At 58.0% G+C, this 27,367-nt stretch overlaps 1 protein-coding gene across 1 annotated transcript in view; it reads left to right on the forward strand.

Annotated features, from left to right (window-relative positions):
- The window catches only part of CACNA1E (calcium voltage-gated channel subunit alpha1 E), a 365,845-nt gene that overhangs the window by 306,718 nt on the left and 31,760 nt on the right, over nt 1-27,367 (forward strand). Inside the window, exons 26-37 of the mRNA XM_045838379.1 lie at nt 654-783; nt 1,329-1,388; nt 2,120-2,226; nt 12,126-12,137; nt 13,771-13,867; nt 16,514-16,674; nt 17,157-17,294; nt 18,140-18,341; nt 19,322-19,486; nt 20,143-20,253; nt 23,561-23,644; nt 24,421-24,546. Coding sequence (XP_045694335.1) covers nt 654-783; nt 1,329-1,388; nt 2,120-2,226; nt 12,126-12,137; nt 13,771-13,867; nt 16,514-16,674; nt 17,157-17,294; nt 18,140-18,341; nt 19,322-19,486; nt 20,143-20,253; nt 23,561-23,644; nt 24,421-24,546 — 1,393 coding nt within the window. The remainder of the gene's footprint in view (nt 1-653; nt 784-1,328; nt 1,389-2,119; nt 2,227-12,125; nt 12,138-13,770; nt 13,868-16,513; nt 16,675-17,156; nt 17,295-18,139; nt 18,342-19,321; nt 19,487-20,142; nt 20,254-23,560; nt 23,645-24,420; nt 24,547-27,367) is intronic.

A 27,367-nucleotide genomic window follows, 5' to 3' on the forward strand; every position in this document is an offset into this window, starting at 1 on the left:
GGGGGGGAAGGTTAGGTTCAGAAAAGATGGAATTTTGAAAGACCAGCGTTCTGCTGCCCCTTAATGCAGACCAGCTGGCGAGGCCGGGGAGGTAAGGAGGCAGCTTGCGGTGGCCGGTGTCCAGCCAGGCTCCGGGGAGGCGGGCCCCTGGGCTGAGGACTGTCAGGCCGCCGCAGGGTTGGGGATGTAGTCAGTTGTCAGGATACCTGAAACTGTGGGAGCCTGTTGCTGCTCTCATCAGGAATCTTAGAATACAGGTCTATTTTCCCGTTTATTGGTTCCTGTGATTTGCTTGCTCTGCCCCAGTTTCTATACAGTTGGGGGGAGGGGGAGACATTGAGATACCTGGAGGGCACCCCAGGGCCTGCGTATTCTGATGCTGGCTGCTCCCCAGGGCTCAGACCTGCCTGCAGATAATGTAGCTTGGCTTGTGTGCCGCAGCCTCCAGCCAATCTGATTACCTCCCCCCTTGGGGCTTTAAGTCAAGGGCGGTGCCTGGGAAATTAAATTGCTTTCCCCACGGCTTCCTCTGGCCAGGGCCTGGCTGTCTGGAAGAGGCTGCGGTGCCTGGGGGTGGGGAGGCCGGGTGGGGATGGAGGGGAGCAGCCAGCTCACGGCTCCCCTGTCCCCCCCCCCCCCCCCCGCCACCGCAGGATCCGCAGGGCCTGCCACTACATCGTGAACCTGCGCTACTTCGAGATGTGCATTCTCCTGGTGATCGCGGCCAGCAGCATCGCCCTGGCAGCCGAGGACCCCGTCCTGACCAACTCGGAGCGCAACAGAGTGGGTGCACGGGGCCCCTGGCCACCCTCCCCGGTGCCGTGGCCTTCGGCCTGTCCTGGCACCTCCCCATCCCAGCACGAGAGGTGACCCAAGGAAGGGCCCGGGGGAATGAGGAAGCAGGGAGAAATCACTGGAGCCCAGCGGGGCTTGGAAGGGGGCTGCAGCCGCCTGAGGGCTTGGGTGCAGGGTCTGACCCAGGACGTGGGTGTGAAGTGTAGGCCGTAGCCTGGGGACTGGAGGCCCCGGGGGTGTCGGTCAGGAGATAGGAGGGAGGTGGGGTGGATCAGAACCGACAAGGACTCTGGGTTCTGAGCCAGCAAGGGGGCGAAAGGTTTGCGGGTCAGTAGAGACTCAAGAAGATGAGTTTCAGCCAACGTGGGGGACGGGCCAGCCTGGCCGCCACGTCCTGAGGCTCCAGCAGGACCTGCAGCAGCAATGAGCGGGGGCTGGGCAGGCGGGGCTGCGTGTCTCCGTGGGCAGACGGGCGTGTGTGGAGCCCGGTGGGCACACGTGACCTCTGCACCTCCGCCATGTCTGTCTCACAGGTCCTGAGGTATTTCGACTATGTTTTCACCGGCGTGTTCACCTTTGAGATGGTTATTAAGGTAAAAATGTTTTGGGAAAACCTGGGTGGGGTTTGGATGGGTCCGCTGTCTGCTCCCCGGGGCGTAGTGCCCTCTCCCAGTGTTGTCAGCGGCTGCTGGCCAATGACAGAACCTCTCCTCAGGCCTCAGGATCCCATGTGACTACTACTACGTAGCTCTGTTTAGGCTGGGGAGGGCCTGTGGGTGTGGCTGGTGGAGGAGCCAGGCTCACTCTCTGAAGGCAGGGGCAATGCAGGCAGACTTGGGGACCCCAGCCGCCCTCCAGCGTGCTCCCTGGTGTGAGCCTGGGTCTGTGCCAAGGGGAAGGGTTAGGCAGGGCCGAGTTCCCGGACCCGTCCAGCCCCTGCTGCACCACTGCGCTCCGGTCCGTCCCCATCACCTGGACACCCACGTTTCCCTCGGCACCCAGCCGCACGCCTCACTCCTCTGGGGTTTTCCCGTGTGTGTGTGTGTGTGTGTGTGTGTGTGTGTGTGTGTGTGTTGCACGGTGCTCTGAGCCACTGATGGACGGAGGGATGCGGCAGGGTTCTGGGACGGCCGTGCAGCCTGGTGGCTAGGACCAGGGGCCTCGGGCTTCACCGTCCCGTGAAAGGAGCCTGTTGGCTGCCCCTCAGGCCCCCCTGCGGGGGTGGTTGTGGGGACCGTGGCCGTGGCTGTGGGGAGCCCCGAGCTCAGAGCACACGGCACCCACACCTCCTGGGCTCACGGGCGGCCATGCCCTTTCTCCGCAGATGATAGACCAGGGCTTGATTCTGCAGGACGGGTCCTACTTCCGAGACCTGTGGAACATCCTTGACTTTGTGGTGGTGGTCGGTGCGCTGGTGGCCTTTGCTCTGGCGTAAGTAACTCTCCTCGCTGTTGGGTCACCCTTCCTCCCTCCTTCCCGAGACTCTGGCCGATTGGAGGTTGTCTCTGGGCCTGCCTGAGAACCGGTTCCCGCCGAGTGGCGCCCAGGAATCCCCACCCGCCCCCCGGGGGCCCTGCGGAGCTCCTGCGGGCCCCTCAGCTTCAGCTCACCTGCCCTGAGTGAAGGGGGAGCCGGGAGAGCCACTAGGGAGAAATGGAGTCCGGGAGTGTTTTTCTTGAGGATGAGGAAGCACGGACAGGTGCCCGCCTGTGGGGGCAGGGCCTCCCCAGGCTCAGGGAGGGACCCGGCCTGGCTGATGCGCGCTCTCCGTGCTCGGTTCTGTCACACAGAGGATCAGCGGCTGGAAGGAAACGTGCGGAGGGCAGAGCAGAGGTCGGCCTGGGGAGGTTCTCTGCCCCTGAGCAGGGGGACCCCGGATCCCTCCTGGGGACCCCGGAGCCGTGTTGCCATGTTTAACTCCAGCTGGAGAGCCTTTCCCAGCCTTCCTGCACGGCACCCTCAGGAAGACAACCTCAAACCCTGCGTCCGGCGACTAAACCGTGCGCTTTACCTTTGGGGAATCGTGTTCTTTTCAGACACTGATCAGCCCTCGCAGGGTTTCAAACACATTCTAACGTTTCCTCTGGAGTGCGGCCTCGGAGAGGGCTGTCCCAGCCCTCCGGGGGGTCCCTGGGAGGTGAGGTCCCTTGTCCCTGGGCCTGCGTGAGCGGCAGCCTCTGGGCTCGGTCTGCACCTTGTTCCACGACCAAAGCCGCTGCGCCCCTTCCAGGTGGCGCAGTGGGACCCCTCCAGCCTCTCTGAGGACAAGGGGGAGCTGGGTCCCCTAAGCAAGGTGGGCTGCACCGTGTGAGGGGACAGAGAGAAGGCTTTGGGGGGATTGCTGCCATCAATGGCAGCGACCAAAGGGAAGCAACAAGATCCCGCAGGTGCAACCTTCCAGTACTGCAGTGTCAGGAAGGGCTCACCTGTCCCGTCTCCTCCCAGTGCGCCGCCCGCTCCTACCTCTGCCCGTGCTGCAGAGACAGATGCGGGGTGAGGGTTAAGGACGAATGCCCCCCCGCCCCCGCCCCATGGCCAAGGGCGGGAGCTCTCGGTCTGTGGAGGGAGGAGAGGTCCCCAGCCATGGAAGCCTGGGAGTGGCCTGGGTCCGTGGCTGCCCCAGCCCTGGGGGACCCTCCAAAGAAGAGCTGGTAGGGGCAGTGTGGCCCCTGACCCTGAGCTGGGCTGGCAGGACAACTCCTTGTCCCTTGTCCCCAAGTGCACCGGTGAATTAGCCCTGTGAAAGTCAAGTATAATCACCTCTCACGACAAGAAAGCTCCTGGCACGCGTGGGTGAGCCGGACCGGGGAAATGTCGCAGACACACAGTGTTTCCCAGTGGACCCGTCAGGGGTTCTCACGGGAAGATAAAAATAAAGGCGACTCGGGCTCTGCCACGGGGACTGCCAGCCCCTCTTCCTCCTCCTCCTCCTCCCCCTTCTCGGAAAGAAGCATTCGGGCATTCTGCCTTGTCCTCAGGAGGCCCACTGTTCCGTTAGAGATGAATAATACCCTTGGGGTTTGAAAAGGTCAAGTTCCCTTCTCATTTTATCAATCTGTTTGCATACATTGTTTGCTGCACTGTTCTTCTCTCGCACTGCGATCTCAGTAATGCCTCTTTGAACAAGGGAAGAAGCTCAGAGGGTTCCACCCCCTCTTTACCTTGCACAGCGCCCCCTGGGGGCAGCAGGGAGAAGCAGGAGGGAGGCTGGGGGCTGCGGAGCCAGGCACGCCTGGGTCGAGTGCCAGCCCTTCCGAGTCCCCGAGCCACAGAGCGAGGCACTGACCCTGTTACCCTCAGTTTCTCCTCTCTGGAGTGGAGGCAGACTCGTGTGAACAGCGCTTAGCACGGGGCTGTGAATTCCCTTCTCCCCTGTTCCCTTCTCCCATCACATCATGAATCTGGATATCGGGGCAAAGTGGGTGTTGCTGCGTAACACATGGACACAGTCGAAGGTGAGTCCAGGCTGGTTGTCCAGACGAGGTCGTCGCATATGCGCACACGCACACACACACCTGTGCCTACGTGTCTGGAAACCAGGCAGGTGTGTTGGTGCCATGTGGAGGGAGGTGCATTTTACAAGCATTGCTCGCCCACCCTCTGCCCACAGTCCAGCTGTCTCGCCTCAGGTTCAAAGCAAGGGCGATGGACCAGAGGGTCGCCATGTGCCTTATTCTTTCTGGCCCGTGTGACACGTGGCGGTGGTGGCTTTGGTGCTGGCGGCAGGGGAAGCCTTAACAGCCCCAGAGCCGCAGCGTCTCTGTTGGTCCTCAGACCGGGTGGAGTGTGGGGAACCCTGGGGATCCCTGGATTCTGGGGTCCACGCTTACCTGATGGATTCAGAGTTGTGACCCTTCCCTTGCTTTTACTGATGTCACTTCCTGAACTTTTTAATTGTTTCTCTCTGAAATATACACGGTACCTGCTCGTCCCTCTCCACCCCCTCTGTCTCCTGTCACCCCCTTCCCTCTAGCTGGTCACTCGCCTTTCCTCCCGCATCCTGCTGCTCAGGGGACCGGTCACACTCCCCGATCCTCTGGCCTTTGGTGCTCACGCTGAGGTCCAGGTAGCACTTTTTCTGGCCCATGTGCTCTGAGTCCCAGCTCTGTCCTCTCCCTCCCCTCGTTACGGGCACCAGAGAATTCAGCATTCCCATCACTGCTAGGACTCACCAGGGTCCCATGTTCCTGAGCCGGGCAGCAGACAAACTCTGTGTCCCACTGGGGGCTGTGGCCAGGGGCTCAGCCCAGCAGGGAAGCAGATGTGGGCTTTTCTGCCAGCTCTTCGGGGACCCCACCCCTCATCATCACTGCTTTCCTATTTGCATGCACAGCTTGCATATTCGCTCCTGGGAACGCCCACTCTTCAGATAACCTAACCCCTGTCCTGCCTCCCTGACACGGAACCTTGACCAGCAGAGGCGTCTGCAAAGGCTGTAGCTCCATTTCAGCAGAGCAGAGAGTGGTTGCCATGGTAATGCCTTTCCACGGCTTCCCAGACGTCAGAGGTGACTTGGCCTCCCTTCCACCAGGGCCTCCCAGAGCCGTCTCAGAACCCGGCCCAAGTCCCGGCAGCAGCCGCCCCCAGCCAGGGAAGGGAGTGTCCTGTAGCTGAATTCTCAAAGCAGCCCCGCCACGCCCTGAGCCCCGAGGTCCCCTGAGCCCCGCAGTGGCAGAGGCCTGCCCTGCTGCCTGGTCTGTTTCCCACAGGCGTGGGGGTTGTGTCTGCGGTGGCCAGAGAGAAGTTTCTCTTCTCTGTAGCTGCATACGTCCAGGGAGGAGATTCTGTATAACGTGAACCTGGCAGATTCCGTGCGGGAACTCGGTGACTTGTGAGGAGGAGGGGAGGGCTGTCTCATCGCAGGCCGACCCGGGGTGAGAAAACCAGTGCAGAGACCCCCGCACGGGCCCGCCCTGCTCCTGCAGGCCCACTCGTACATCCCAAAGTGTTGGTGCGAAAACGCAGGTCTCCTTCCCAAAGCCCCGCTCCCGTCTCTGCGGGGAGGCGGGCAGGGCTGCGGCCACCGCCCATGGTCTCTCCCTGGCCCCACTGCCCTGGCGTCCCACCTCCGGGCCGAGAGGAGCCTCCGTGCTGCCTACCGGGAATGTCCTGGCTGCGCCCTCTTCGAGGTTTCGGCGGAGTCTGGGGAGGGAGTGGGTCTGTGAAGCCTTCCCTTTTATCTTTTGCTTTCTGAAAAAGAGGGATTGTTCTGTTGGATCCTCACTTTACATGGAAGGGCCAGCACCTTTCTCCCCGTGTCGCCACTCTGTGGCCGTCACTGGTGCCTCTGGCCTCCTGGGTGGGCGCACGGGGCTGGTTCCAGCCTTGGGGTTTCCGGGCGTCTGCACACGAGGCTCGCTCCCCCCTTTGGAACACCACCCCCACCCCCCGACTCAGCTGCTCTGTGGGGAGGTCCTGTGGCCACTGCGCCAGGTGAGTTTGGGAGCTTCCTGGCACCCCGCACAGTGAGGCTGAGGCGATGCCGCCCGGCCCTCGGGGTTTGTGTCCCCGGTGTTTGGTGAAGGGCCTCGGGCGGGCGGGGGCCAGCTCAGCATTGCAGGAGAGAGGCCTGGGCCGAGCGTGTGACGTGCGATCCTCCACCCTCCCCGCCCCGGCAGGCCCTCGCCCTCCTCACTCCCACTGTTCTGCACGCTCAAGTCAGGGTGCCAGGCGAGCTCTCCCGAGTCGGGTCCTGAATAGCCAGCTCCCTGCTCACAGTGGCTTGTCCACAGCAGTCCTTTAAAAGAGAACTAGCAGTTCCGCTCCCACCCCCTCCCCGGCTTGGGCCTGGGCATCGGTCGGACCCGCGCAGGCTGTCTGGCAGCTGAGGCCCAGCCTCCCAGGGCTGCGTGCCGTCGCAGCGGGGCACGGGCCGGCCGGGGCTCCCTGCCGCACAGGGAGCTGGCCCACGGCCGTGCTCGGCCTTCCCTCACTCGGTGCTTAGCCAGGAAGGGAGCGCATGAGTCAGTCTGCCTCTTGATGCCAGAACGATCTCACATTAGCTTTTACTGCATTGTTTGCGTGGACGTGGGTCGCTCTCCCGACACTTGACACAGTGCCCTGAGGTGGATGAGGTCTTCGGAACGCACGCAGAAGCGGCCGAGGCGGCAGAGTGGGTTCCGAGCTCACTCAGGGAGGGAGGTGCACAGGCACGGGCAGCTGCAGATTCGGGGTGGGGGCCCTGGAGGAGCTGCGGGGTGTGGCTCTGCTTCTGCCGGAGCTCTGGGGCCGGGCATCCGGGAGGGTGGGAGCTGGTGTGTGCTGCGGTTCGGCAGAGCGTGGGAACCACGGCACCACCTCCTCACCTGACAGCGGCCGGCCCTTCCTCCCGTTCTCCTCTGCCTGCCTGCGTCCTCGGCCATGCCCCTCGCACGCCCAGCTCTGCCTCGGGGCATCCTTGTTGATAGTCCCTGTTCCCCTGGAACTGAGAAGGGCGCCCCCCAAAGGAGGCTGGGAGCACACATTTATCGTGTATGTAGCAGAGAGGAAAGTGGGCGGCGAAGTCCTGCTGCAGGCGGAGACCCATTAACCCCCGAGCGAGACGGGCCGTCCAGTCCCCTCTCTGTGGAAGAAAATGACGGATTAAAGTTAAATTTAGCCATTGGGTAGCCCATTAACTGTGGATTCGGGGTGCCAGCTGAGCTGGAGTTGGAAATTTCCAGCAGCGAGCAGATAGAAAGATGTTGTTCCTCTGATTCCAGCCTTCAGAGTCACCTCGGGAGTGGCTTCACCTGCCCTTGTGCCCAGGCAGGGGCACCGCAGGCGACGAGAGTCTGTGGGCGCTGGGAGTGCCCAGAGCTGGGTGTGTGATGTGAGAGCCCCGTGGGGCGAGTGCCTGGAAGAGAGAGGTTTGCGGTCTGCCTGCTCTTGGCATCGAGTCCTGCTTCGTGTCCTTTGGTGAGCCCTGGAGAGAGAGTGGTCTGGCGCGGGTGCCGTCGGCACTGCGGGGGCCCTCTGCAGGAGGAGACCTTTCGCCCGTGGAAGCCACGGGTGTGCGTGCCCAAGTATTTTCTCTTGGTTACCAGGCACGGATCCGGGAGATGGTTGGTTGGTGGTGCGCGGGACCTCAGCCCCAGAACCAAGCAAAACGGAATGATCCATCAGAGAGAGCTCGGCCCCATCCACGCGGTATGGATAACGAGACCCAGATTCAGAGGGCACCCTGCACCGGAGGGTCTGGAGAGCCTTCTCCGCAGGGGAAGAGCCGGCGTCACAGGATTAGCAGAAGCAAGCCACACGGCCCTCAGATTACAGAGTCATTTTAGAGTAATTCAGGTCGGCCGAGTTCATGATGGGACTTGGGAGGTGTCCGCTCAGATGACGTGACCCTCCTGCCATCTGCTTACTCCAGCTCGCGGAGGCCGAGCCTGGCACTGTGAAGTGGCCTCCGGCTGGGGGCAGGGGCGGGGGGCATGTACTGGCTGGACTTCCACCAGCACCAGGGCCTTCTTAGAAAGATCAGCAGGTGGGGGAGGGGTTGGGCGTTGAAAATATGAAGACTGAGGGCCAAGACAGCGGGGGGCTAGGCTGACCGGCCTGAGTAACAAAACTGCTGGAAGACAGTCAGGTGCTCTGCTGTCTCTCTCTCTCGCTGCTGCTCTGCGCTCAGACAAAAGTTCCTTCCAGTTAGGGGGTGGCACCGTGTTTCGCAAAGGCAAACGTGAGCGTGTTCAGGGAGCTCGTTGAGGTCCGGTGCAAGAAGGAAAGAGCTCCGCACTAACCGTGTAGCACAGAGCTGGTGCTCTGGGCCCAGAGCCGAGAATGATGGCGGAGTGACCATGGACTTGGAGCTCATGGGAGACCGAAGATGCTGAGGGATGAGTCGGGGAGAAAGATAGTCCCCACCGACCCCTGCTAAGCGGTGACAGGGTCGAAGTGCTGGACTGAGGTTGTTCCCAGAAACGGGTGAACCGGCCTGGCCGGCAGGTCCGAGAGAGCCATCTCCCGGGAGACGAGCACTGCCGATGTGAAGTGGGGACACCCGCTCCTCGTTTCCACGCGTCTTCAGAACTTGGGAAGTGCTTGTGCACCCTTCATGTCGCCGGTCACTGACCGTCCTGTTCCACAGTTCAGAAGTGGATTGCCTGAGGTCCGACTGGTTTGACTCGCTTGACTTGTACGTAGCAAAGCCCGTTCTTAACCAATTGGTGTTTTTTTTTTATTAATTTCAAGTTCAGGGTTCTCTCCACAACATTAAGCTCCCCTCTATCTTCGATATCCTAGTTAGTTCCAAGCCATTAATCCTCGTAAATTTGAAGTAGTGACTTGGTGTGGATCTCTTCTCCGCCTACAGATTCTTCTGTCTGTGCCTGGAGGCGCACCAGACCCGTGTGCTGGCTGGGCGGGGCCGCCTCTGACCTTGGCTGTTCTGTCTGCACTGTGTCTGACTGTGAGCCCTCGTAGACCCTGGGCTCCTTAAGGGCACTAGGAGAGATACCTCAGTGTTTGAACTCAGAAACTGCTGGCTTCTTCCGCTGTTTTCTTCTCCCACTAAAACCCTCCAGCAGTTCTCCTCCAAAAAGGGGGAAATGGTGTCGCCGGAAATAAAGGCACAGCTTTCAGAGTCCGATGATGCCGGGTCCAAGTCTCAGCACCATGAGTTATTAGCTGCCTGAACTCGCCAAACGTCTACTTGCTCATGTCTTAAGTAGAAATTAAAAATAACTATGTTTCGATCTTATGAGAGTTAAATAAGGTAAAGTATATTCAATGTTCAATACAGTTCCAAACATTTAGCAAGCGCCTAATGAGTGGTAGTTATTCGGCCTGCCAAGGAATAGTCCAGACACTTCAGCGAGGCTCCTCCCAGCAGGACCCTTCCCCCTCCTGACACCCCAGCAGCCTGTCTGCTCCCTAATTCGAGAGGTGCCTTCGGAGCCCCCTGCTGGTCCCCCCCTCCCTGTCCCTGAGCTTGTCAGGGAGGGCTGAGGCCATGCCACTTCAAGGGGAAAAGGCTTTCCAGAGCCCGCTGGCCCTGCTCTGCCCGCCTTGGAAGGGGAGCTGGTTTCTGGTGGAAATCAGTGTGAGAGCCTGTCCTTTGAGAAAAGGGGGCCGGAGGCTGGAGCGCGGGAGATCGCGGCGGATGACGAGCAATCACACGTGGAGGGGCCGGAGGGCGACTCGACCACCGAGCTGGAAGATTCTCGTCTTTCGCTGACGAGACGGAGAGAAACACGGCCTTTGTTTCCTGGAGAGCTGCCGGGGACTGAACCACATAAGTGGGAACCAAGTGGAAAATTGGGGCGGCCCGATGGAGTCCCAATTAAGGTGGGATCAGCACATCCCAGCCCAGAAAATTATCCTCAGATCCGAACATTAGAGTTCGCTTTGAAACCCGGTAAGATTTCACTAATTAGCTAGGCAGCGTAAAAAAAAACCTGATTATACATTTAGTAGCAAAGACTAGCAGAGTATGAGCGAATGATTACACTTAAATGACTGGTGAAAAGCGCATGAACTATTTCTGAGGCGACGTGACGCGGTGTGCTCGCCGAGTTCCTGCTGCCCCTTTGAGGAGACACGTTCCGTGCGATGTCGCCGACGCGGACGAGGTCTCGCGTGCGAGGGAGAGCAGGCTCTCCCTCAGCTCCGCTCAAGACGAAGGCAGCCTTGGGAAAAGGGGCGGGGGGAGGGGGGGACCTGTGTACTCTGTGTACTTGTTTCCGTGAACTTTTCGTTCAGATCACGCCTCCTTCCCGTGGCGCTGAGAGCTTCAACGACACTCGCACCCGTTGGCTTGTTCACTCGGGGCCTGTCTTCCCCCCAGACCTGGGTTTCGAGAGGGTAGTGACCGCGTTTGTGCTGTGCACAGCTGGGGGTTCCCAGCACCCAAAAGAGCCCCTGACGCATTGGAAGGGCTCCGTCATTGCTGCTCCGTGAACGTGCAGAGGTGTGTTTGGCCGACCCGCCCGGGCTCCCGGGGAAGAAGACGCTGTGTCGATTCAGGAGACGGTATTATGTCTGCCCCCTTAACGCTTGGAGAGTTTCACATGAAGGATTCAGGGTTTATGAGGCCTTGCATTCACTTCCCAAGTCACTCTTCATTTGTCATTTGCAGTGAAATTGATAGAATTTTGCATACGGGGTCGCTTGCCGAGTAAAACGGTCATCAGCAGTCTCGGCGGTAGATGGTGGTATGGTGTGCGTCTGTGGCGCATTAACAAAACATTAAGTAAAGAGAGAAAGCTCACCTTCACTGCAACCAGCAATCGAGAACCAGAGCCTGGACTCCAGGCGCTTCGCAGCAGCGGGCTGCTGGTCCACCCGCAGCGCTGCACTGTGGCTCCTGCCCCGAGCCATCCTCCGCAAGGCGCACCTTCCTGGGCCGCGGTTTGCTCTGCAGTTAGTGGACGGCGGGGATCGTTCCCAGCTCTGGGCTTCAGCGAGCTGAGTGCCAGAGCCTGGAGCAAGCCCGCTGGTGCAGAGGCTCAGCTCAGAGCGAGAGCGCCCAGCGTCAGGCAGACTCAGGTGCACAGCCCAGCTCACCCTGCCAAGGCCGTGCACCCGCTTAGCCTCTCAGAATCTCTCCTGCGAAATGGGGAGAGGGGTATCCACACCCTGAAGTTCTTAGGGCATCCAGATAAAGAGCGCTCAGCCCCGAGTCTAGCCAGGAATAAACATTTACAAAGTCAGTGCTCATTATTTCTATCCCACATGCTTTACGTTCATCTGTGCTCTCACCCTTTTTATTGTCACCGGTAGAGCACAGATTATCTCACTTTAAGCTGCGAAGGAAGTAGCTCCTGATGGACAGCTGGTTGTTCAATGTGTCAAAAGGCACCATTCGTGCGACACCAGGACCTGGTAGACCACGTTTCCCCCCAGTTTCGAGGCGGTTTTATGGTGCAGCTCGTCGGTGCTTTGGGGAGGGGCCAGAGCAGACTCCCAGGGTGGTCTCGTGCCCTCCTGGGATGCAGTCCTCCTGAGACTTCAAACGCCTGTCCAGGGAGATGCTTTCCAGCCCAGGACAGGGGTAACTCCTCCAGCTGGTTCCTTACACGTCCGCTGGGAACAGGCAGCATGTGTCTGAAGACGACCAGGGAACTGGAAGTAAACGCCTACGATTGGAAAGCTTCAGTTCAGCGAGGCTCCCTGGAATAGAGGGTGGCGTGGGGAATGGCACCTGCTTGAGGTGGCTTCACCCTTCACCTCTGCAGGTGGTTGGGGGGGGTTCCCGAGCAGGTGGGCTCTGCACACGCCATGGCTATGAACGTGACCTCGCAGTCCTGCCCAGTCTCCTGCTTCGTGAGGTTCCCTTTTCTCCATGAGGCTTCTGACTTTCTTCTCCCCTCCTCTCTTTCTCCATTGCTTTCTGCTCGGATCCTCCATAGGAACGCTTTGGGGTAAATACTGTTCTCAATTTGCTCGGCGGGAAAGTCCACGGGGTGGGTGGGAGGAGGAGGGAGCAAGCATGGCTGGAGGTGGGGGAGGGAGTGGCTCCTTGAGGAAGACGGCGTGGGGAGTCCGTGTGCAGGAGTTTGTGTGGTGAGTTGCGTTGTCAGTGAAACTCAAGGGAACGCAAATCGGGAGTCACCGAGCCTTCTTGGGAAGTGACCCTCCCTGATGGAGAGCGTATGTATTTGGCTTATAGGGTGCCTCTTCCAGACAGGCAGATAGAGGACCTGTTGTGGTAAAAGGCTTTATAAAATATACAGACCCCTTGCATGTGTCACTGCGGTATTTTTGGGTTATCCATATTCACCTGCAAGGTTGATGGAAGTGACTTACAGGTCATGGCCTATTACCATTACAAGGGTCTTTAAATTTACAACCGAGCATAGCCAGCATCCTGTGAATTATACTAAATGTCTTTCTGCCTTGGATGGACTCTCTCCCCCTGTCGGGGGCGGGTGTGACAGGAAGAGCGGGGCCAGGAGCAGCTGAAGCCCTCCTGGGTCCCGTGGGATGTCCTGGGTCCCGTGGGATGTCCTGGGATGTTCCATTTCCTCCCGCGGGTGGTGTGCTGGTCATGGGGGCCGGCACGAGGAACGAACCAGAGCCTGCGCTCGCGACCGAGAGCCTCACTTCCCGCCATCTACCCGTCTCACAAATGGCAGTTGTTTGAACAGGGTGCAGAGATCTCGGGGGATGAGCAGGGTGGAGAGAGACATGCAGGTTGATTTATCCACTTCATCCAAAATAACAAACAATGTATTTCATCTGTTAGGAGCGGGCACAGCCAGTTGGCTGCGGAGGGCAGGTTGTGGGCTGTAGGGCGAGGATAAGGGGGCGGGGCAGGCGCTGCAGCTGGGCCTTCTCCAGTTGCAGGGCTCTCTGCAGCTTGTGCTAGGGCACGGCCTCTGAAACGGGGAGGGACTGCGGGAAGAGCCAGCCCCGTGGATAACTGGGTGTGAGCCACAGCCCTGCACAGCAGGCTGTCTCTGAAACAGGCAGCCCGGCACAGCAGGGGTGTCGGGTCCCCATCAGCCTCCCTCACCCTGCTCTCCCCTGAACAGATGAACTCTGAAGAGGTGACAGACCTAAAGCCAAAGCAAGGGCTAGGTCAGGTCCCCTAACGAGGCTTGCTGTCCACCGTGGGTTGCTAATCTGTGCAACCAATGCCACTCGAGAGCCTACCACTGCAGAAGCAGTGGCCTAGGCCCACGGGGATCCACGGGGGGTGGCCACCATGTTCCCTAGTCGGTTGTCTTATTCCTTTTGCCAGTGTGGTAATCAGCAGCGTTCCCGCTGGCTGTTAGGAAGAAGTGGTGTATACTAACGCGTGTGCATGTGTGCCCGTGTGTTCCTCCACGTGAGGACATGGGGCTGCGTGTGCGTGTGAGTGTGTGCACATGGGGGAACACCTTGTAAATGTTCCCAAAGCATGTTTCGTGGGGCCTCCCAGAGGGAATCTGCTCCAACCCAGTGTCTGGCCTTTTGCCGACCTCTCTTCCCCTCCCCCTGCTGGTGCAGCAACGTGAATGTCACTTTTATTTCTCCCTGTCCTGTGGCTGCCGGGGGGCTCGTCCCCTGCAGAACCAACAAGGGGCGGGACATCAAGACCATCAAGTCTCTGCGGGTGCTCCGAGTTCTGAGGCCGCTGAAGACCATCAAGCGCTTGCCCAAGCTCAAGGTAATGTTTCCTGGGTTTTTTCTCAACAAGTCCACTTTCCCGTCTCCTCTCTCTGGCCACGACGGGCTTGCTTTTGTGGAACTGTTTCTGGGAATTTTCCTTTTGCTCACGTGGGAACCGAGGCTCTGTTCAATCTCCCTGCCTGAACTGCGGGTCTTAGTTTCAAAGGAAAATAACTAGCACCCCGAGAAATCTACAGGGGACATTTGCCTGCTGAGTCCAGCCCCAAGTGACATAAATAAATACATATCTCCCAGTCCTCCCCTGGGGACGTGCTTATTGATTTTAGAGAGAGAGAGAGAGAGAAACAAGGATGAGAGAAACAAGGATGAGTCCTGTTTCTCTCCTGTATACCTCCTGTATGTGCCCCAACTGGGGATCGAACCTGTATGTGCCCTGACCAGCAATCAAACCTGCAACCTTTTGGTGTAGGGGATGACGCTCCAACCAACTGAGCCACCCAGCCAGGGCCCCAAGGGACATTCTGTACACTCTGGCTGTGGCCTGTCACTCGGGAAGAACCTGTGAGGCTGTCTGGGAGCCTCCCCAAGCAGGAGCGGCAGGAGCCCCCGCCTGCGGCCTGCGCACTAGGTCAGGTCAGGTAGCCAGGGGTGGCTTCTCTCCTCACAGTTCTAGCACAGGGAAGGGTCTTCCATCACGGACCCTTCCTGGCCTTGAGGCACAGGTAGGCCAGTGACTTGCCCAAGAACAGAGTCATCTTGGGCAGAACAGAGAAGAAATGGGGAAGCGAGTCAAGGAGAGTTTTAAGTTCTTTCTGGTGCCAGGACCTCTCATAGGCACGTGCCGTCCTGGTTCTCCTGCTGCCTGACCCCCCACCCTCCCTGCTCACCCACCCTGGGCTCCTTCCCTGCTCCTTCCCGCCCTAGGGTGTGCTTCACCGTTCAGGTTCCGTTTGCTAGCAGGTGGGACCTGCCTCCTGCACACACGCACATTGCTGTTCCGGAAGCCGAGGCGTCACGGGAGAAAAGTTACCTCCTGAATTCCTGTGCATGAGAACCCGCCGCCATGGGGGAGGGAACAAGGGACTCGCCCTGCTTCCTCGTCCCCCGTCGCATTGGGTTGGCACCCCTCTGCTCCTCCCCACCAGCTCCTCTCCCACTGGCCCCGTGCGGCCCTCGGGACACCGCTTTTCTTCCCACCCTCTGGCTCTGCGGAGAGGCAGCAAACCCAGCTGTGTGTCAAAGGCTGGGAATGGCAGAAAAATCACTTCCAAAAGGCCCCGAACTGGCAGACACGGCTGCCGCTCAGAGCCCAGGGCTGGGCCCCCTGGCATGGGCCCCCAGAGGTGCTCATGCCCCCACTCCCCCAGGGAGGGTCCTCACTGCCTGATCTCCTCCGGCCCCGCCTTCCCTCTGGGAGGAGGCACCTCCCACAGTGTCTGCGGCCTTTCACAAGCTGTTCCGTGCGGTCCTCCACCAGGTCCCGGCCCGGCGCTGAGCCCGTGAGTCTAGCTCCTCTCTGCCCCACCCCCATGCAGATCGGGCCGGGACGCCTGGGCCTAACCACCCTTGTCAGCCTCAGTCCAGTGGTCTCCTCTCCTCCAGCCTTGCCAGGGTCCTGGGCAGGACGAGACTAGTTAGCAGACTGGAGGGGCACCCCCGGCCTCGGTTGGTTCCATGTAATTAGGGGGAGCGGCTCCTCTCTGCCGCTCCCTGACCCGAGGGAGACGTCGGTGGCTCTGACGACTCCACGAGGCCGCGGGCCACCCGCAGTCCCTGCAGTGCCGAACTAATGACACCGGCCGTGGGTGCTCACCTGGCCCTGCAAAGCAGCAACTGCAGAGATGCGCCGCTACCGACGGTGGGGCCGGAGTCTCCAGCATGCTAAACCTAAAAACCTAGAAAATAACCTACAAATGGCTTGAGATGTGTCATGTTCCCATGTAACTTCTCACAGTTTAGGGCTTAGAATGGCTTCTCCAGAGGTGGGTCCACTGCCTTTAACTGAATGTCCTGACTCGGCCCCCACCCCGGTCTTCCCGTGTGCGCACAGGGGGCGGCCGCCCATCCCTTCCCACACCACCTGCTGCAGCTCTGCCCAGCTTCACACTGGAGAGCATTTCTGTAACGGGTTGAACGTTACCAGTGCAAATACATGAACTTACTATAAAGCATCATTAAAATGGACAAAGACGCTAGTTTATTATTACTCTAATCCATTTAGAAAGGTAAAGAGAAAATACTACATATACTGTGTATGAATCAAATCTAAGAATGTCACCAAATACAGGTGAAGTCAGGGAGCAAACTATTTAACAGCTAAAATCGGCTAAATGGTGTCAAAGGTGCCTTTCTGCAGTAACTTCCTGTTCTCCCACCGGATAGAGGGCACCTGATGGGGTTCCTCGAAGGAGTCCCTCCACTGCCTGGTGGCATCTGGTCTCTGTTGCTCTGGGCTCACTGTCAGATTCAGAGCATGAGTCCCCTTCCTAGGTGGTGGGGACGTGCAGTCCTGACCAGCTCGGAAGCCGCTTCTCAGTCCCGTGAGCATCATTGCTTAGCAAGGCCATGATCTCCTCAGGCCCCCCCTCACTGGGCTGGCGGGTGGCGGCGCGGCCCCCGCTGAGCCCTGGGCAGGCGCACGGGCCGTGCCAGGGACCCACAGCCCCCGCTCCTCCGTGCACAGGCCGTCTTCGACTGCGTGGTGACCTCGCTGAAGAACGTCTTCAACATACTCATCGTCTACAAGCTCTTCATGTTCATCTTCGCTGTGATCGCCGTTCAGCTCTTCAAGGGGAAGTTCTTCTACTGCACCGACAGCTCCAAGGACACGGAGAAGGAGTGCATGTGAGTGCCCCGGCACCCCCGGCCGTGCACGCGCGCTTTCTGCTGGCGCGTGCGCCCTCCGCAGGCCTGCTCCTTCCCCTTCACCTGCCTCTTCTAGGAAAAAGGCGTGAGTGGGAGCTGCTTGTGTCAGACCTGGTACCTGGCATTTTGTCTCCGGTTTTTTCATTTTCGATCTTCATAACGACCTTTTGAGATAGGTTTTACTTGCATATCATAGCTGTGGAAGCCGAGGCTTAGGAAGCTGCAGTTGCTCAAAGCTGAGCCGTGACTCATGAAAGGATTAGGAGTTAATCTTCCACCTCTCCGGGGCACCGAATCCCATTTTCATTCCTCGGTGTTTACACTGCCTTTAATAAAATCCCTGCCTCACTTCGTCTGCATGCCGATCCCTGTTCGCCCGCATCGCCGAGGTCCCCGGAACTGCCTTTCTCTCCCACGAGCTGGAGTGAAGAAGCTCTGTTGCATTTCTCTGCTGGTTTCAGAGGCAACTACGTGGATCACGAGAAAAACAAGATGGAGGTGAAAGGTCGGGAGTGGAAGCGCCACGAGTTCCACTACGACAACATCATCTGGGCCCTGCTGACCCTCTTCACCGTCTCCACGGGGGAAGGCTGGCCGCAGTGAGTGGCGGACAGGGTTGCCTGTCTGGGAGCTGGGGCGGGGCCAGCCAGTCGCCTCCAGGAGCTGATTCAGGGTGATCGAGGCTCACCCTTTGTTGTTGCTCCAGGGAGAGTAAGTAGCTGAGAGAGAGAGGGAGAGAGAGGGAGGGAAGGAGGGAGAGAGAGCAGAGGAGAGGAGAACTGGAGATCCTTCGGGCAAAAAATCCAGAGGAAGATGACAAAATCAGGGAGACGTTTGAAACTCTCACTGTCCGAGCCAGGTATTGAGGAGCTGAGTGGCCCTGTCTGGCTCCTGTAGGACAAGTGAGTTTTCAGAGCTCCCCAGCCCCTACGAGAGTCTCTGGGAGCTGTTTTAAACAGGTTTGCCCTTCAAGTTGGCCCCACGCCTGAGGACTGAGGGGTAGGGATGAGCTGGCCGGACCCAGAGACACGTCCTGGGATCAGACCCCTTTGAAAGAGGACGACAGAATGCAGTTGCTTAGCGGCCGTCGCTGTGGGGTGACTTCTCAGGGACCTGGCAGTTGCTGAGATGCCCCCTTCTGGTGGCAGCACGCTCTGCTTGGCAGCACGGTGCCAAATGGGAATCCGGGTACTGAACACAGTGACCTGGACTGTAAACTAATGTCGCTCTGTTGCTGAGAAGCTGGACGCGTGACCAAACGGGCTGGAGAAGCAGCGGGCTGCGGGCCGCTGAGCCTCCACCCTCCTGCTTGCTGTGGACCCGAACTGCTCAGTCAGGGGGGTCAGATGAGAAACTGGATCAGGTGGCGCCGCTTGTAGGGAAGCCTTGAGTTGGAGCCGCTGCCCCTGTGGCCACCACACCCACGCCCCCCTCCGGTCCCCAGAGTTCTGCAGCACTCCGTCGACGTGACGGAGGAGGACCGAGGCCCGAGCCGCAGCAACCGCATGGAGATGTCCATCTTCTACGTGGTCTACTTTGTGGTCTTCCCTTTCTTCTTTGTCAACATCTTTGTGGCTCTCATCATCATCACCTTCCAGGAGCAGGGCGACAAGATGATGGAGGAGTGCAGCCTGGAGAAGAACGAGGTAAAGGCAGTCCCCTGGGGCGGGGGGGACTTGGGGACTCGGACCAGCAGTGTTAGGAAGGAAGACTTGAGTTTTCTTTTAAGATTTTATTTATTTTTAGAGAGAGGGGAAGGGAGAGAAACATCAATGTGTGGCTGCACCTTGCACGCCCCCTACTGGGTACCCGGCCTGCAACCCAGGCATGTGCCCTGACTGGGAATTGAACCAGTGACCCTTTGGTTTGCTGGCTGGCACTCAGTCTACTGAGCCACACCAGCCAGGGTGGAAGACTGAGTTTTCTTAACTGAATGATTATAGAAAGAAGATGGGGAAGTTATTCAGTTATTAACTAAACATTTTCGGCATCTGTGCTCTGTGTAAGGCCCATAGATGCAGCGCCTAGTCTAGCAGCGTGACTGGTTTGGGTGGGGGGTGGGATTCAGCCAGCTCCTCATCTGTCTCTGTTCCTCTGTGGCCCGTGTTTGCTATAAGGGAAGGCGATATGGCTCGCCTGTCACCACTTTTCTAGTAATAGTCCTGGCACATTGCAGAGTTTATTATTTTTATAATGGAACTGAACTAGAAACTGAGGCTATAAGAGAAATACAAATAAAGTGCTCTGGGAATGCCTAGAGAGTTTTTGACTTCTGACTGAGGGCACCTGGTGACGCTTCCTGCGCGAACATCTCAGCCACACGCCGCGTGAGAGCACATTATTAACACCCACTGAGCTCTTACCCTGTGTGGCAGAACCTCCCCCCAGTTCTATTCACTTAAGGTGACGTGTCACCTGCAGACGATCCTCATGGCCATTTTTACATCAGCTCGTGCAGCCCTGTTTTGTTGTGTGTTTTTTGGTTTGTTTGTTTTTTGCCAAATGCCATCCTCTCCTAACCATCTGACAGAGCCACCAACAGGCAGGGCCTGGGGGCCCGGGGCTCGGGGGCCTGGGCTCGGGGGCCTGGGGCTCGGGCCGGCAACCGACCGTGCCTCTCCTGCAGAGGGCATGCATCGACTTCGCCATCAGCGCCAAGCCTCTCACGCGCTACATGCCGCAGAACAGGCACACCTTCCAGTACCGCGTCTGGCACTTCGTGGTGTCCCCGTCCTTCGAGTACACCATCATGGCCATGATCGCCTTGAACACCATCGTGCTGATGATGAAGGTGAGCGGGCGTTGGCCGGACGCGCTGGCGCGGTTGGACCATGGCGGCTCTGCCCTCATGGAGTGATTGCGTGTGCGCCCGGGACCTTGGGAAACACTCCCGCTCCCCACTTTGCGTCCTTACCTACTTTTCCGCCGTGGAACCTCTTTCTGATCTTCTGTCATCCCGCAGCCCAGCCTCTGGGTCCTCTGGGCAAAGCACAGTGAGACACAGCAGCCGGCCAGCCGTTCCCACGGCCAGGGGTGGTAGTGGCAGGGAGATTCGGACAAGGGCGATGTGTCAGGAGGTAGAGGAGACCTCGGGGTTCTGACGGAGTGTGGGAAGAGATCTGACCTGATGTCATACTAAATGGGCAAGTCATTAACTCTGGAAAAGGCTTCTGCCCTGCACCCTGTCGTCTCGAGGAAGACTGGCTGTGTTGCTAATAAGTGGCGGTCGGGGGCGGGGGGCTTGGCCCGTGTTGCCCTCTGTTTTGTTTGGTTCTGCCACTCAGACTGCGTGGTCTCCTCTGCAGCATGCCTCGGCCACCTCTCCCACACCACACGCCACAGGGGCCCCCGAGCGCAGGGCTGCGTGGCAGCCAGGGCCCGTGACCCAGAGTACCCCGCTCACCCTGGGGGTTTGGTTCTTTTTCTCCTCTCCTCTCTTCCCGGCAGTACTACTCCGCTCCCTGCACGTACGAGCTGGCCCTGAAGTACCTGAACATCGCCTTCACCATGGTGTTTTCCTTGGAATGTGTCCTGAAGGTCATCGCCTTCGGCTTCTTGGTACGTCCTGGAGCCCGTCCTCGGCCCACGCGCCTCCCCAGCCTCTGCGGGAAGGACGACCGTTGCCCCGACTCCACAGTGGCCCATGTACCCACCCAGCTCACCGGGGCTCCTCTGCCGCAGAGAGGAGCCCGTGCGAGAGGGCGTTAGGGGAAAGGGCGGAGGAAGCCAGGCCCCCAGCTCCACACTCGCCTAGCCACCCGCTCTGGTGCTGTCGGGTCTGCCAGCGCTCGAGGGGCGACAGTCACCAGCTCGCACGAGCGTGGCAGTGACACATCGCTGGGGAGCCAAACAAGAATTGGGCTAACAAACCCTGAGTGCTTGTTTACTGTGAAAGGTATAAAGTGTTATAACTCCAGCGGGAAACTACCTGTCCCCCTTAGCCTCAAACATAGCTGATAATAGGTTTTTGCCTAAGTGTCCTCCTCCCCTTAGTTACATGAAGAGTAATTTCTGCCAACAAATGCGTTTGCTTCATAAGCTTGCATAAAGCAAATGACCTCTGGAGTGTGTCCGTGGGCGCGGGGCGGGGAGAGGTGTGTGCGTCGGGGTTTGGGTTCGGGAAGGGGTGGGATGAGGTTTTCTGGCGGAGTCCTCCTCCTCCTCCTCCTCCTCCTCAGCTACTAAACCACGATCAGCAGAGCCTGGTGTCTGCTCTCGCAAGTGTTAAGCAAACCTGGCCCACTGCTTTAGTGTCCTGTAAACAAAACAGTCCTCTCCGCCCCCCGCCCCTTGCTTCAGTGTTTGCGGTGGCGCCCGTGGGCTGCAGAGAAGCCCACCCGACAGCTGTCCCACACTTATTCAGTGTGGGGGCTTCCATTCCAAATTATGGCTGTCTGCGGCTTTCCCTGCGCGGAGGGAGACTTGGCTTGTTATCTGAATAAGGTTTTGATCATTGCAAGTGCTGATTGTGGGGTTGCTTTCGCTCCCTCGCCGGCTCTTAAAGGAAACCCACGGCGGGGGGTCATGTGTTGTTTGCCCAGCCCCTCTCCCATGTTTGGGGACTGGAGACTCGGGGAAGTGCAAGAGGGAAAGGAAACAGGCTGGCCCTGGGCGGGGGGGGGGGCGGGCGAGCCGGGGGAAGGACACGTGGACCGCGACAGGGAAAAGCTCTCCTGTATGTGCATCTTGACATGTGGCATTGGCACCGTTGGTGACTTCAGTCCCCAATGACGTGTCTAATGAGGGCGAGTGCTGAATACATGCTAATGAGCTTCCCCAGATGACTGGGCCCCAAAGCCTGGCCCCTTCCCCCCCACACCCCCTCATTTTCACTCAAGGTCTCGAGGCGTTTGCACGCCATAAAGGGCACCGTTAGTCCCAAGCAAGTCTGTTCGTCGCTAGGGCACTGTGGGTTTTCGGAAGACCCCAGTATGCACTACGTGCTGAGTCGGGTCTTCCCTGTGACCGACGTGGCCGTGGCGCAGGTGGCATCATCGCTGTGACTGTTGTCCATTTCTGTGAGGAAACTGACGTTCAGATCAATCGTACAGCTTTTTAAAGACTGCACAGCAACAGGCAGTCGAATTGGAAAGTGTCGTGGGGTAGAAAAGGAAGAAGAGGGAAAAGGAGGGAGAGGATTGGTTGTCTCTTATGTGCCAGATGCTTTATAGATTATTCATTCTGGCTTCACAGCAGCTCTGTTAGACAGGAGTTGCCTTCTTTTATGGATGCGCTTTTGCCCGAGGTGGCAAAAAGGCAGAGCCGGCATTCAGATCCTGGGCTGGCCGACTGGAAGGCCCACGCCCCGTCCGCCCGAATCGACTAGTCCGCACCACAGCGTGCTGTTCCGGACCGTGCTGTGTGGCAAAGCGCCCTCACCTGGAATCCAGGTCTTCTGTCCTCTGAGACCCAGATTTGCAGTCTCTCTGCTGGATGGCGGCCATCCAAGAACTAGGCAGCTCCCCCGGGCTGGGGAGAGGCGAGCCCTAGGAATGGAGGGACTCGGAGACTCAGCCTGGCTCCGGCTCCGGCCACGAAGGAGTGGGTGTTCCTGATGGAGAGTGAGATTGCTGGGTGGCTACGTGCCTTAGTTTCTCCACGTGCCTGGCAGGAACCTGTGGCTTTGGAGTCAGACAAGCCTCACTTTTCTCATTCATCAAGTGAGGCTAACAATAGCTACCTTATGTGTAGCTCAGATGCTTGTGTGTATCCAATTTGGCAACGTGCCCAAGGCGTCTAAGGCGTCTGGTCCTGAGTAGGTGCTCTGGTGTGCAGCTCCTCTCTCCCCACACGCCTTCTCTGTCTTTGTTGTTGCCTGTCTGTCCCCACTCTTCTTACCAGCCCTGCCACTCAGTATTGCATGAGCGTAGGTATCGCTGTCCACCTCTAGACTCCACAGGAGGGATCAGTGAATTGACCAATGCCAAGGGCCCGGCCCCACATCTAGCCCACAGAGGAAGGAGTCACCGATGCCAGCCATGAGGATGGGAGGGGGTGCACTTCTGCGGTGCTCTGAGCCTCTTGTGAGCAAGGAGGAGACGCTGGGGAGACCTGAGCGTCCTCTGTCTTTTATGGAATACAGCCCGAGGTCTGCGTCCACTGGAGCCCTGGAGACGGGCACGTGGCCCGCTCCCCCATTAGGCAGAGTGTCACCTGGTCAGTGGATTTTTGGGTCCTTTGTTTCTCCTCCATCTCCTTCAGCCCACTCACTTTATCACTGCTCCCTCGCCTTTTATTCCTTCCACCCCCTCAAAAGGAATAACAGAGCAGAAAAGGAGGGGAGAGATTAGGTCTGTTCATCCCATCGTGAATCAGCGGTGGTTTGGAGAGTCTGCGCGGAGTTAGAGGGCATTTTTGGCACCTCTTTCATCCTTAGTCACTTAGGACATGTCTGTGACTTTTATGAATAATCAAAAGTCAGAACTGTGTATTCCTAGGGTCACGTGACACAACATGGGTAATTTAAAAAGTTATTGTAGAAAACCTTGAAGTGACACCGTAAATAATTTGATTGTCTTGTAGGTGGCAATGATCTTTCTTTTTGTTAACTTGTGGTGTTCTTGGCCATAAATCTCTTTCTTACATATGAGGTCTGTAGTGATGCCTTCAACAGCAAGGTCTCCAAAGAGCGATGAAACTGCTTCCCAAATGACCGATTCCCAAATTAACGAAGCAGAAACAGCGTTCCTGGTTAGACACGGGAAACCGAAGCCAAGGGTAGAATGAACTTGTAGGCGAATTAACAAGTTTTCATTCCAAGTGACAGAGCTATGTCATGAACAGTATCTTTTCTCCATTTTAATTTTTTTTCTGGTTTCCTTTTCCTTCTCTATCTGGTGCCCCCGTGACTGAATGCACTTGGCAGAACTATTTCCGGGACACTTGGAACATCTTCGACTTCATCACCGTGATCGGCAGCATCACGGAAATCATTCTGACGGACAGCAAGGTGGACGGCTCCTAGATCTCTCCTTTCAGCTTGGCCCAGAAGTAGCAGTAAAAAAAAAATCCTTTGCACGATCAGTCCATTTTTAACTCATCAAACCAAACATGTGCCCTCTGCGTGCGGGGAGTTCACTTCCTCACCCCTGAGCTCTAGCCAGAAAATGCAGACACTGGAGAGCTGAGCTCCTGGTCTCACCAGCTTTGCCTCATTTGCACGACGCAAACAGCAGGCATCTCCGGGGAGAAGTGGCATGAATAGAGGGGTGTCAGGAGAGACCTGGGTGTCAGGAGAGACCTAGGTGCAGCGTCACTTTTAAGAGATGACGAAAGAGGCATAGTGTCTTTGCCTGCGAAGTCGTTAAGCTTGAATTGTTTCCCTAAAATTGTTCATCCTAAAGAAGGCTCAGAGAGCTCATGGTAATTCTCTTCGAATATCAGAGAGTCACCCTGTGCTGGAGGGGTTATCAGATCCGCTCTGTTGGCACCTGGGTGCAGAGTTAGGGCCGCTTGCAGCAGAGCAGACGAGGGAGGTGGTCCTGTCTACAGCAGGGCGCCCTCCCGGGGTGCTGCCCCGCCCTTCTCCGGGACTGGAAGGCAGGCCTGGGAAGGCTTCCAGACAGGGCCTCCCTGGCCTGTGAGCCAGAGATGGGGTCAAAAACAAAGACAGAATCCACGTCCAATTTTATGCCCCAAAGGAGGGATAAATACGCAAATACTAGGGCTTAGATCTTCTAAATAACTAGAATGTCACTAATTCCATGTTTTCTTTCCATCCGCCAGCTGGTGAACACCAGTGGCTTCAACATGAGCTTTCTGAAGCTCTTCCGCGCCGCCCGCCTCATCAAGCTCCTGCGTCAGGGCTACACCATCCGCATCCTATTGTGGACCTTCGTGCAGTCCTTTAAGGTGAGAGGCGCCAGCTCCTCCTCCTCTCCCCGGGTCCAGGTGGCCCTGGCAGAGCCGACAGCACGGCCCGGTGACCCGATGTCATTCCGTAAGCCCCTTCACCCCTGAAGCTGGGAGAATGGGTGTTTGCCCGGAGCAGTAGATAAATACAGCGCAGCTCGGCCGGGCCTCGGTCAGCTTGTCTTACTCGACAGAATCTCAATCCAGAAAACCATCTCGACTTTGTGACTCACTGGTTTTTTTCTGTCCACTGAGGCAGGGAGCGTACCTTCAGGAGGCACGCTCCCTCCCACGGCCTCCCAGAACCCCCCGAGCAATCCCACCCGAGTTCAGAGCCAGCCACCTGCGGTCACAAACCCTCTGCACTTTTTCACGGAAGGATTTTTCAGAGGACTCCTTGGGCCCCGTTTCACCCCAGGACGGCTCACTCCAGCCCCGACAGGCCCCCATCGGGGTGTGCGGCCCGCGTGCCGATGGGATGTCTGGGGAGGTCTGCAGGGTGAGCGCCCGCTGAGCGCTCGCACGGGCCGCGCAGAGGTGTCTGCACAGTTATGTTAAAACCCAGCACCCGAGGCCCGCTCTGATGGCAGAGACTCCCCGCACACAGAAGCCTCCCAAACCTGTGTAAATGACCTCGGGGCTCTAGCAGATACCGTCATTAGCTCCTGTTCAGGTGGCGGGGGCCTAAAGGCTGTTTACGTGCCTACTGTTTTCCTCCTCCTAAAAAAAAAAATGGTCCATGAATATGTTTTAAAAATAAATTTGATGATAGTAAGCGATTCAAAGATAAAATTTAAAAAGCCCATTCTGATTTCTTAATCACGCATATGCAGGTGGGCAAAAGTTGATTATGTTGATATGAAAAAAGATACGTGGGCTGTGATCGTTACAATGGCTTTACTAACGCAGACGCCGCCGCAGCACCTCTGTAAACCTGCTTTTGCCCGCCCCTGCATTTTCATTACACACCGGGATGCAGAGGGCAGCCAGGGACTCCGCACTTTCTCGTCATCATCCGGAAAGGGCCTCCCCCGGCACCCTCAGGGCTGGTTCACGTCTCCGTCAAGGACCTGCGGGTGTGCGACGTGAGACCGGTGGTAAAGGGTGGGTGCGCGGGCTCCTAGGAACGACCTTGACATTTTTACCATATCCAGAGTAATTGTTTGATGTGATAGCTCCCACAGAGGCCTTTGGAAAACCATTTTTCCAAAGCTGAATGGTTGCGGAGAACTCTAAACCCTTAGCGAGAATTCACCGCATGAGTCTCAGGTGACTTCAGATTCAGAGTTTGAAACCAGATGCTCTTACAAACCTGCCCGACGAGCTGGCGTCGTCGGCGAGGCTCTTAAGGAACGTGTGTCAGCCTGTCACGTTGTCACGATCACCGATTCTCTGCGAAACTGGAGACTGTTCAGGGCAGAGAAAAAACATGTCAAAAGCTGAAGGCCAAATGGTTGGCTTATTTCAGCGACTCTACAGAGAGGGGTGAAGACAGGTGAGTCTGCCTGCCGGTGACAGTGTGACGGACAGGTGCTGCCTTCTTGGACCAGTCCCGGGACACCGCCTTGAAGTGGTTTCCTTCGCACTGGCGTGACGGGCCGCCTCCGCAGACGCACCACTGTGGAGAGCCTCGCAGTCCAAAGCGCACAGCCACTGCCTGCCCTGCCCTCCCGGCCCCGAGCACCGCCCCGTTCTCCACCCCTAGCCCCCGCTCAGCTCTTCCCTCTTCGCCTTTACTTTGTGCTGGATTCATAATGTGATGAGAGAGGAGATCAGAAGGAGTGTGTGGGCCTCTCCCCGAAGCTGGGGTAGGGGGGATGAACTGGGGCCTGGCGCCGTTGGCAAGAAGAAGGTGGAATGAGGGCAGGGGTCCACGTGGAAGGTGATGGAAGATGAGCCGTGCCCAGGTGGCAAGAAACCTGCCTCCCCACTCTCTCCTCTCAGCAGAGGGAGCCTTCCCATGGACCCTCAAAATGCAGCCATTCTGCCCGCAAATCTTGGGAATCAACACTTCATTGGAGGGGCATCCTCCCACCCACTTCATCCTTGTTTCACTTTACGAAAGCCCCCAGGGCTCTCCACTTGGGGAGAGCTGTCGGTGAGCCCTGCCCGGCTCCTGCCATCTGAGGGCCTGTCAGTGGTCCCCGGGGTCCGTGCTGTCCACACTGAAGACAGAGTTGGGGCACATAGTGGTACCGCCTTCCAGGGGCTTACGGGATGATGAAGAAGAGGGATTTCCACATCCGCACTGAGATCGCCCCAGAATTCAGTGCCACTGCAGCCCCGAAACCAGGCTGCCCAGCGCCCGCACACTCCCCCAGCTGCCAGGGCGGTTTCCTGCGTTAGTGAAACGTTATCCCGCACTGGCAGTCAGCCTGCATGGTATGGAACGCGGTGCCGCCGCCTGGCTTCCCAGCAGGGCCTTGTGGTGGCTGACACCGAAAAGGCTTTTGTGGGATGTTGCAGGGCGCCTAGGGAAATGTCAGGAGGCTGAAACTTTGGGAAGAGGTTCTTCATCAGACGTTGAAGGAGCCTTCTGGGACCGACACACGGCTGAGACCCAGTGTTGGAGTTTGTTTCCAGATTCTCCGTAGGGGCTTTGCCTCCAGGGCAGGTGTGGGAAGGGGTCGTGCAGGGAGGCCAGGGCCAGCTGGAGGCTTGCTGTGGAATCTGCATCACAATGGCTCACTTGTTAATAATCTGCACGCCCAGTGGGATGAGTCACAGGCCTGGGAGCTTTCCCAGCTCCCCCTGGAGATCTGGGCCGCACTCCGGGGTGAGAGGACATTCACCACAGAAGATAGATGACAAGCCTCTGTGG

Source organism: Phyllostomus hastatus, unplaced genomic scaffold, assembly GCF_019186645.2.
Source record: "Phyllostomus hastatus isolate PE091 unplaced genomic scaffold, TTU_PhHast_1.1 phas_contig_283, whole genome shotgun sequence".
Lineage (NCBI taxonomy): Eukaryota > Metazoa > Chordata > Mammalia > Chiroptera > Phyllostomidae > Phyllostomus > Phyllostomus hastatus.